We start from the raw sequence: 10191 nt of genomic DNA, 5'->3' as shown, positions 1-10191 counted from the left end.
TAGTCAGCCAGTTACAGCAGGGGCCCCCACAATTTTGTCTTTGCTGAGGTTGTGAGGTTAGCAAGATTTTATTTGTAAAAATTACAATTTAAATTGTTTTGCATCTTTGCAACTGGACTTCATCAGAATTTTAATGTTACATGGCAGCAATTGAAATAAAAAACAGCTTCTAAAAGGGCACGCAGCAGTTATATATATATTAAGACATAATCCAGTAGCTATATATATATAATGTGTGTATATATATGTGTTTATATATATATATGCATATGTGCGTGTAGCCTGCCTTTCTAAATCTGAGACATAATCCAGCTCCCCCATAGCCCTAGTGACGATAACAGACATTGAAGATGAATTAATGACTGAGATGTTGATGATTTTATTTTACATGTTATTGATGACAGATTGGTAAACTAAACCAAACAGCAAAACACCAAGTACTAATCTGTGTTGCACATGCAAGACACACGGATATCTCGTTTGTCTCTTATTTCATGCATGAAAAACTCCATATCATCTTTGTTTGAGAAGGTGAAAATGAAGGGAGACCGAATTTCATCCTCATCCCTATCCATGTCATGTGTAGTCATGAACAGTTCCTGCATTGTGATGGCCATTGCTGCGTCGTCTTCATCCATACTGATGATGTCTGGTGGGATAACCTTTCCAGCAAAGTGTTTTTGGTTTTCCTTCACCCAGTTCCAGGCCACCATAATGCCTCTCATCACAGGCACGTCCTATATGCAAAATGATAATGAATTCCAATAACAATGAAATTAGTCATGTTCTCTTCATTCAATACAAATACATAAAACAACCAATTTAAAAACAATAAACATTCACTAGATGCTACACACTTGTATTTCTTTTCTTTGGGTGACCTCCATAGTGTCTGGCTCTGTTGGGGTGGGCTCTCCTTGGGTGACCTCCATCATTTCCGGCTCTGGTGGGCTGAATTGACTTTAAAGAAAAGATTGCAAAAAAGATTTTTCCCATGATATATTACAAACTCCCCATGTACTGGGGACTCACATCTTGGAAATTTCCTGCAAAGGATTCATACCCAGCCAGAGGAAATGTCTTCAGTAATTGTTGGCACCACCAACTCCTGATTACGGGCATATCTGACTGATAATATATATAAAGTGAAAAGTTCTTAATATAATTGAAATAGGTCTTGCAGTGCATTTTTTAAAAATAACTATACAAACTCACTTGAGCAAAATCAAAAGGCATGTCCAGGGTCACATAGAGGGCATACTGAAAAACAAAATTCAAACCAAAATGGTACATCCACAAATCTGCATTTAGAACACACAAAGACCATGGCATTTAAATTGTAAGACCACTGACCATCATCATGTATGCCCCACAGTCATTCCCTCCCCACTGCAGTGGTGCACCCTGTCAATAATAAGACCACATATATTATCTATAGTTATTCTTTCATCACACTCCACAGCAGATAATAAAGGTTTGTGTGCAAAGATGTTAAAAACCCGTACCTTCAACTGACTCAATGTTACAGTGTTCCAATGGCCTGGTGAAATGTGATTAGCCAAGACTCTGTCATAAAACAACAATACAATATAAATGCATACAGTACGGCCCTAAAGCCAAAAACTAAGTAAACATACAAGTCAAAAAAATAAAGAGTTGGGGTTTAAAACAGAACTACCCCACCTCATGTTGTGTTTCAGCCAGTGGTTTTAAAATGAATTGGTCTAATAAGATGACCATTATTTATAAATAACCATACCCAACTGGCTGAAAGAGGAACATATGGCCTTGAATGGAACTGCCATACCCGTCATCATGAGTGACAGACTCCAGGAGTTTTATATTCCTTAGCGGTGACTTTATCAATAACTGGCACTTCAAAGAGTGTCCACCAAGGCAAACCCATTTATTTATATGGATCCAAATCAGAACCTAAGTTATACCAAAACAGTTCTCAAATAGAGGATGTGTAGACTGTAGCTTCATCATATTGACATATGAGAAGCAAAACATACTGATATATCCAACGCCTGGAGTTTGTTTTTCATGTTCAAACTGGAACAAACCATGCAGAAGTAGAAAACTTCTTGAAGAATTTGACTGGAAACTCCGGAACGCTTTGTAATGAGAACAAAACCTGAATATGTCTCTGTAGCTCCCAAGTCCAAAGTCTACAGAGTTCATGGAGTCTAGAAATAAAATCTCTTTTGACTTTGGCTTGAGTACCTGGAAATGCAGATGATATTAAGACATGCAACAACTGAGAGACCACAACGCAAAAAAACCAAAAAACTACAAGTTTACAAAAGAAAATGAATGTGTGTATGGCATGCTAAAAGAGACAAATATAGTGATGGGTTGAAAAATGCAAATGTAACAGAAAAACAAATACACATCACATCAACAGCTACACATCCACATACATGTTAATAAAGTATCTCACTTGGAAAATTTGCTAACTCACACACAAAATCCAGTGCCCGGACTCCCACGAAGGGAGTAAAATGATGTCCTTTGTTCCAATATTGTCCTGTGTATTGGAATAATGACATATACACACAGAAGTACTGTATATATATATGTACACACAAACAATAATTTAAAAAGAAACTTACAGGTAAAGCTGCAAGGGGATCATTGTGAAATGGTGGTAACCAGGTAACCACCAAATAGATGCTGAAAGTGTGGACGTCTTTGCCCTGAAGAGACAGAAACTAGTAGTGCTACAGTTTTTTTTTGAAAATGTAGGAAAAATGTATTGTGTAAAGCCTGTGACAAACTCCATGAGAAGTGAGAAATTTCTTCTTAAGGCCACAAGGCCTCCCTGCCAAAGGCTTAATAATACCACACAGAACAAAAACAAGCTGACCTGTGAAGCTCCAAGAGCAGTTATGACTTGAAAGCACTGATCAGCAATCTGTTAAAAGAAAAGTAAGGTCATTACTAAAAGCTGATGTAATCATGTACACCACATGCATGGAAGTGTACAATTACCTGTGCTTCAACCTCTTCAAAGGCCAAAGACCAGAAATCACATCTTGTTAATGTCCGTCCTGGGCTATAAGAAAGTATGTCCTCATACGGATCTTTGTTTTTATCCAACACATACGCCAACTGGAAAAAAAGCATTTACACACACAAATAGCACAACAGAAAAAATAATAATAAAAATTTACAAAAGTAGACTACATATTTATGTATATTACTACAAAATTATACATCACCAATTTCTGTTGTGCTGGGAGAGGGTTAACAGCCCATATCCTCCTGTTCAGTTGGTCAGATGTCTGGTTAGGTGTTAGACCTGGAAGCAGGTCAGACATGCTTGGACAGTCTGAAGAGTACATTTATGCCAGTGTGGCAATAAAACATTTGAACAGTCATCATATAACCTTCTCTGTGAAAAGCTTATTATGATGCTTATGAGACAAACACGTAATTCCATGAATTTATCATGCTATCCTTTCAAACATAAAGTTGTTACATACTGTTGGCATGATTTTTGAAATTTCTTCTCAGTATTGTACTTACAGGGTTGTGTTGTTACATCTGCTTCTGTGGGTGGCTGTGCAGCTGTGGGTTTAGTAAAAGAAAATATTAGAATGATAAAGATAGTTATTTGTTTTAATTAGTGAAAAATATGAATTAATGAATGTAAATAATATTACCCATTACTATCTGCCCATTGTGATCCAACTGCAGGACATCCTCGCTCACCACTTTCTTGATGCTTTCTTCAGTCTTGTTGTTGCATTGTGTGTTGTAGTGGTGCAATATGTTGCGCATCATGAAGATGTGTTCAGACGGTGTGAGTGTATTCAGAAAGTAATTGTTCTTCCTCATGTCTGCAAATAATTGCTCAGCACACTGGCTGTTGACCCAGCCAGCCAGTTCAGGAACAAGTGCTATTCTTCGAAGGATGTCTCTAGGATCCTTTGTGTTTTTCTCATGGAAAACATCATACAAGGTATAATGTTCCGATGATCCTGTGAGTGGGTGGCAGTTTGTGTCTGCATCCTTTTTTTTACTTTTTAGCCATGGTAAATGGACCTTCAGCTTTCCTTCAGCAGCTGACTTTACATTATCATTGGATGCCTCAGCCAGCCGTCCCTCATGTGGGCTGAAAGGCAAGTTTTCAGGTTCCCTCAAGTTGGTGTGTGTGGCCAGTCCCCTCGCAAAATCATAAATGGCAATGTTGGGAAAGTGCTTCCAGCTGAGCAAAATATCTGCATAGTCTCTGGGGCTTTCTGCTCTTAAATTAAATTTTATTGAATAGACAACAGCACAGGGGCACATAACAACTGCCCAGCCACCTATGGAAATGAAAAAGTTGAGTTAATGAGATTGCAAAACTTTGCTACACAAAATAACTGCCATGGATAAGTCTGTATTGTGTTACTCAGTGTGGTCCATGATGTAAGTCCCGTGACAACTGTTGAGCTACTATGTACATATGTTTACTTTTTGAAAACCTCTCACAATAAAGATTGTATGAAGCATGATTTTATCACTGCACACTAATAACATGCTGCTCTTCAGTGAAAGATGTAGCCTACCTGATGCTCCCCAGACCTTCTCAAAAATCTTATCATATGACGACCTGTTCTTCATCTCCTCCCGGAGTCTGAGAATAAGGTCCATCTTAGAACCTTTAGAATCTATGCCACATTGTTTGCATAGCTTACGCACCATGTCCACCTATTATTTCAACATAGGAAAAACAAACAAAATAAATAACATTGTCATTGAGTCCCAATGATGAATTAACAGTTACAAAATAGCAATTACCCGGAGGTTAATAAGGGCATCTTGGAGTCTCTCCTCTGTCATTTGGAGATCTGACATCTCAGCAGCCTGCCTTGGTGCATGCAACTTCTCATGCTCAGTGTTGAAAACAATGTCCCCATCTCTGCATTTTGGTCCAATCCAAGGTGCCCAGTTGTGATATGATGGCAAAACAAGAAAGGGGTTCTTACGACCACCTGGTGTTTAACAGAGTAACTTAATCACACAAAAATTGTCTGGATAAATCATTCCAGAAGATTAATTTCTGACCACTATGTAGAATGAAGAGAAAACATGTCACGGAGTAAGGGTAAACACACATCAATAAATATAAGTAGTAAAATGTACATTATGTAATCAGAGAGCTAGGGTGCTATAATGATGGAAAGTCATTCTTTAACAGAATGTCTTAAACTGTATTCAAGAATTGATATTATTCTTCTTACTGGAAATGTTATCAACTCACTTGTCAATAAGCCAGTACAAATGATCTGAGACGTCACAGAGTCATAAAAATCTTTGATGTTGACTCTGCCATCAAAGTCTGCTGGTGGAGTCTCCATCTCACTTGCTGTAAAGCCAAGCATTCTATTAATCAAGCATTAAAATAGTTTCTTTACATGCAGTTTGTTCTGACACTCACTAGGCATATTGAAGACACCCTTCCTGTGCAGGTCCATGATAACCACAGGTGGATAGTATCCACACTTATAACAGGAGTATGAGTAGCTGTGAGCTGTCAGGGCTTCAAAATGCATGTATGCATGGAGCATTGTGGCCTTACTGGGGAAGGTCTGATTTTCAGTTTTCTCCAAGACCTCAATTGCTCGGCTTACAGCATGGTGTGTCTAGAACGGTAAAATATAGAGTTAGGTACACGTTCTAATCAATAACAAGGGCATTCCTTGCATGTTTTGCTTACCTGAATTGAGTTACGGAGATAAATACATAGATGAAGAGTGAGGAGTATATGGTCATTGAAATTATGAATCCCATCACTCCACTCCTGGTATCGATAAATCAGCCCACAGTCGGGACATTCCCTGCGGTATGTAGAAAAGCCTGAAGAAGAAATCAGAAAGAATTGTGGTAGACACAAAGTAGGTGTTAGAGACTGACTTATTTTATATTGTCTTATATGTTATCTACAAGTAATTCATTGCGCATGTGTACAACACAGACTTTAGGTTTACTTTGTATTAAACCTTGTAGTTTAGTTAATATAGATTAAGTTAGTCTCACCATGTACAACACCAGTGTATGCCACCAGCTTGGCACGTGCTGTAATGAGCACTGGCTCATTAAGTTGGCCTCCACATTCTGCACATATGGTTTCTTTGGGAATCAAGTCCTTTGAAATGTCCTCTAATGTTTGGGAGCCAGTGACCAAATCCTGGGGGAGATTTTCCGGTAGAGCTTTGTTTTTCATTATGTATTTTACCATTCTCATGAGATCATTGTCACCAGGAGGATATTGTTGTCCTCCGACTGGTATTGCATCATCCTGCAGTTCTTCATTTGTCTCAGCAGCATCACCACTGTCAGTGGCACTCTCTTTGGTCTTGAACATTTCTCTGTCTGTCTGAAAGAGATGCCATTTAGCCACACTTTTGTGCAAGCACAACAGTCTGGGTTTGGCACATGGGCAATGCCATGACCTCTTTTTCATGTCGAAGGCCACCATTACCCTTCCCAGTCTGCTGTAGCATGACACTTTGGGTTCAAAAACTGATATGAACTTTTTTGAGGACGGCCCTCCAACTGTGACATCAACTGAGAGAGGCACCCCTGCAGCAGCAGATTTGCTCTGGAGGTTCAAGCAGCTCTGTTTTCTCACATCCCCAAATATTTTGGCAGACACTATGTCTGACAGCACCTCTTCTTCCAGAATTGTGGGGGGGGTGTCTGATCTGGGAGAAAATGTCAATGATTTTAAGTGGATGCATTCATATGGCAGAATTCCACTCCTCACTGCAAAGTCCAAATTAGTATTGCAATCATCCAATTCACAAATTTGTTTTTGGCTTGTACCCCAGGTTTTTTTCTGTACATGTATTGGTGAGCATGGTTTGAAGAATGATTTGTTGACTGCAAAGATGCCATTTGTAGCATCAATACACTGACATGACAGGTGTCGTGTCTCTGATATCTGTTGTCCCTTTGGCCTGTGCTTTCTATTAATATGCACCTGCAAGTTCTTTTTATTTAATGTGATGCCGCAATGGCTGCATGTCACTTTCACCGGCTGGCGGACCTTTAATCGTCGTGAGGATGATGAGGATGACGACGGTCCTGCCTGTGGTGAAGGAGGAGGTGCTGTCTGTGCCGATGGAGGAGGAGGTCCTGTCTGTGGAGGAGGAGGTCTTGTCTGTGCTGATGGAGGAGGTGCTGTCTGTGCCGATGGAGGAGGAGGTCCTGTCTGTGCCGATGGAGGAGGTCTTGTCTGTGCCGATGGAGGAGGTGCTGTCTGTGCCGATGGAGGAGGAGGTGCTGTCTGTGGAGGAGGAGGTCCTGTCTGTGGAGGAGGAGGTCCTGTCTGTGGAGGTCTTGTCTGTGCCGATGGAGGAGGAGGTCCTGTCTGTGGAGGTCTTGTCTGTGCCGATGGAGGAGGAGGTCCTGTCTGTGGAGGTCTTGTCTGTGCTGATGGAGAAGGTGCTGTCTGTGCCGATGGAGGAGGAGGTCCTGTCTGTGGAGGAGGAGGTCCTGTCTGTGGAGGAGGAGGTCCTGTCTGTGGAGGTCTTGTCTGTGCTGATGGAGAAGGTGCTGTCTGTGCCGATGGAGAAGGTGCTGTCTGTGCCGATGGAGGAGGAGGTCCTGTCTGTGGAGGAGGAGGTCCTGTCTGTGGAGGAGGAGGTCCTGTCTGTGGAGGAGGAGGTCCTGTCTGTGGAGGTCTTGTCTGTGCCGATGGAGGAGGAGGTCCTGTCTGTGGAGGTCTTGTCTGTGCCGATGGAGGAGGAGGTCCTGTCTGTGGAGGTCTTGTCTGTGCTGATGGAGGAGGTGCTGTCTGTGCCGGTGGTGGAGGACGTGATAATTTCTCCTTACATATAGCAAGATGTTTCACAAATGCCATTCTCCGCAGAATCGTTGACGGACAGTAACAACAATGATAATGTGCCATTTCCCTACAGCCCAGGCTGCATTTTAAGATGACATAATCTAAAGTGAAAAGAGAGCAGATTGATTAACTGTCTTGTGTACGGTGATGCTTCATGCAAAGTAGCACAACAGACTTCACCCGATACCAGATCAAGTACTTATATAAAACTACTAGCCTTGCCTTATGTTATTTATTGATAATAAAAAAGAAGAAACTGACATAAAATAAATGACTAAACATTCATATTGGAAACTCACTCATACAAAGTAGGGAATAGTAAATAAATTACTGGAGAAATTTAAAACACTGCATACATACCTTCATGTTTTACAGCAATGCTCACATGATTCTGTACATGGTATTTAACCTTGTAAAAATCAGCATATGTCATTTTACAGAAAGTGCAGTGAATGTTGCTGCAACAATCGCTGCATCGCTTGATAGACTGAAGAGGATCCTGCCCTCTCCTCAGTATTGTTTGATGCATCTGTGAAAGTCATACACACACAAGAACATTCTAAAATATGAAGAAAAAAATTAAATATCAGAATACACACACTGAGCACATTTAATTTGGTTTTAATTTATTTTGTGTTAAACAAGTGCACTGGGAAAGTCTACCAGGGTTATAAAATACTTTTAAAATTGTCATTAGATTAAAATTTTATTTAGTTTTGAATAAAAATTTTAAATTCAATTTTAGTTTTAATTACTTTATACCATTCGATAGGTAGTTTAGTTTTGATTGTTTCTGTCTTCTTTAAACAAGATGTGTACAGGGAAAAGACTAAAAAATAGTATAAAAACTCAGAAAATGATTATGCTTTTTAAGAACTGTAATCAGGCAAGTACAAACGATGTATGGCAGAGTAACGTTCAAATTCAGTAAACACAATAACAGCACCTGTGCGTTAAAACGCCAAACAATTAATGCAGGTGCTACAATTCTATTAAAAAAAACACTGACTGGCAACACAATAAAACTAAAGCCAAGCTACCATGACTACCACAATGCTTTAGGTTATTTTGCACATACTCTTAGTCATAAATAATCCCAAATAATCCTGTGACGCTTTCTCTCAACCTTTGCTTACATGATGTGTAACCGCAGCTACACAATCAGCACACTGACTTCTCTGACGTGTTGGAATAATGCAGTACTACCGAGTGAAAACCACCCAACAACCAGAAAAAATAGAGGGATTATTTTTCATCAATTTAGCATATACACACACACAACCTAAACCAGCGTACACCGCTTCGGCTGGCTCCCATTGCTATGATTTGCAGTTTACAGTTGTAATGTTAGCTTGTTTGTTAGCCATAACTCACCGGTTATAAAGTTGTTTCTGAAGACTAGTGCGTGTTTAATCATCGTTCCAATAGCTAAGACGTCTTTTCTTTGCCTTGAAAGGGAGTGAGTCGATGGACTTTTATCAAACTTTTCCGTTCTGTTGATTTTATCAAAGCGTGCTAACCAAAAAGGCACAACAGATGATCGCATCTGTTTCTGGTGACAACGCGCCGTAGGCAGGGAGTGACATAGAAATAATTCTTAGACTTTATGACATACTTTATGAAACAAAAACTAAGCCCATTATTTCAATAAATACAGTTAGTTAGTTTTGTGTACGCGCGTTACAGTTTAAATTCGTTTTCGATAACCTTGAAGTCTACCCTACTAGCTATGTTAGCATAAGTACCGAGTGCAATTTGAGCCAAATTTACCGCACATTGCAAAATAAACGTTTAAATAAATAACTTTAATTGTGTTTATTTTAAGTTAGGTTACTTACAGCCATTAAGCCGAAGTTGGAGTCACTTGGAACGGCCGGGAGCGGCAGCTCCACCTTTGTGCTTTTGCTGCAACAAGGACCGTCTCAGCAGAGGCGAGTCTGCCTGCACCAATTAGGAGCAGGAATGGGCGGAGCTGACTCTAGTGCAGCTCCACCCTCTGGTGCAGCTCCGCCTTTGTGGTTCCGCAGCGAGCACCCTCTCACTCCAGCGAGCACCCTCTCGGAAAAGGCGATGCAACTGTAAGTCACGTGACAGCCGGCTGCCAGGTCCTCGCATAAGGTCGTCGCCCTCAGCTCATAATACCGCTTTTTCGGACCGTACGGACAAGTAAGAGAAAAAGACAGCCTCCACGGCGTGTCATGGAGGATGCAATTATGTGTGAGTATGTTATTTAAAAGATAAAAGAGTAAATGTTTTGGTCCTCTTTTTATGCTAACACGTACACAGCACATTTAGCCACCAAGCTAACCTTAAGCTAAAAGAAGACTAACCTTTAGCATTGGGAAGTAAAG

At 40.3% G+C, this 10191-nt stretch overlaps 1 protein-coding gene across 10 annotated transcripts; it reads right to left on the bottom strand.

The window, feature by feature from the left end:
* Positions 1-359: 359 nt before the first annotated feature.
* Positions 360-9823, bottom strand: LOC107374401 (uncharacterized). 10 transcript variants are annotated; one of them, XR_011520500.1, is made up of 21 exons: positions 9679-9822; positions 8201-8369; positions 6028-7941; positions 5708-5847; positions 5429-5633; positions 5252-5356; positions 4789-4982; positions 4557-4698; positions 3669-4313; positions 3532-3573; positions 3225-3334; positions 2995-3114; positions 2870-2917; positions 2616-2699; positions 2465-2530; positions 1506-1566; positions 1354-1404; positions 1216-1260; positions 1064-1128; positions 858-960; positions 360-737 (listed from the first exon to the last, which is right to left on the bottom strand). XR_011520500.1 is itself a non-coding variant. In XM_054740479.2 (20 exons), the coding sequence occupies exons 1-20, from the start codon at positions 9682-9684 to the stop codon at positions 441-443; spliced, it is 4782 nt and encodes a 1593-aa protein (XP_054596454.1). In that variant the 5' UTR covers positions 9685-9819; the 3' UTR covers positions 360-440. The 10 variants fall into 10 exon arrangements, 3 of the variants coding, with proteins under 3 accessions (XP_054596454.1, XP_054596455.1, XP_054596456.1); XR_008563217.2 differs by having other exon boundaries at positions 2444-2699; positions 9679-9823; XR_011520501.1 differs by lacking the exon at positions 2465-2530.
* Positions 9824-10191: the final 368 nt, after the last annotated feature.

Source organism: Nothobranchius furzeri, chromosome 5 (assembly GCF_043380555.1).
Source record: "Nothobranchius furzeri strain GRZ-AD chromosome 5, NfurGRZ-RIMD1, whole genome shotgun sequence".
Lineage (NCBI taxonomy): Eukaryota > Metazoa > Chordata > Actinopteri > Cyprinodontiformes > Nothobranchiidae > Nothobranchius > Nothobranchius furzeri.
This window is presented reverse-complemented; position numbering and strand designations above follow the sequence as displayed.

Excerpts from the sequence above, each read along its gene's own strand:
- LOC107374401 (XM_054740479.2), bottom strand. Across the intron at positions 1,261-1,353 it reads GTGGGGCATACATGATGATG|TATGCCCTCTATGTGACCCT; the intron begins GTCAGTGGTCTT and ends TTTGTTTTTCAG. Across the intron at positions 738-857 it reads CCCAAAGAAAAGAAATACAA|GACGTGCCTGTGATGAGAGG; the intron begins GTGTGTAGCATC and ends TTTTGCATATAG.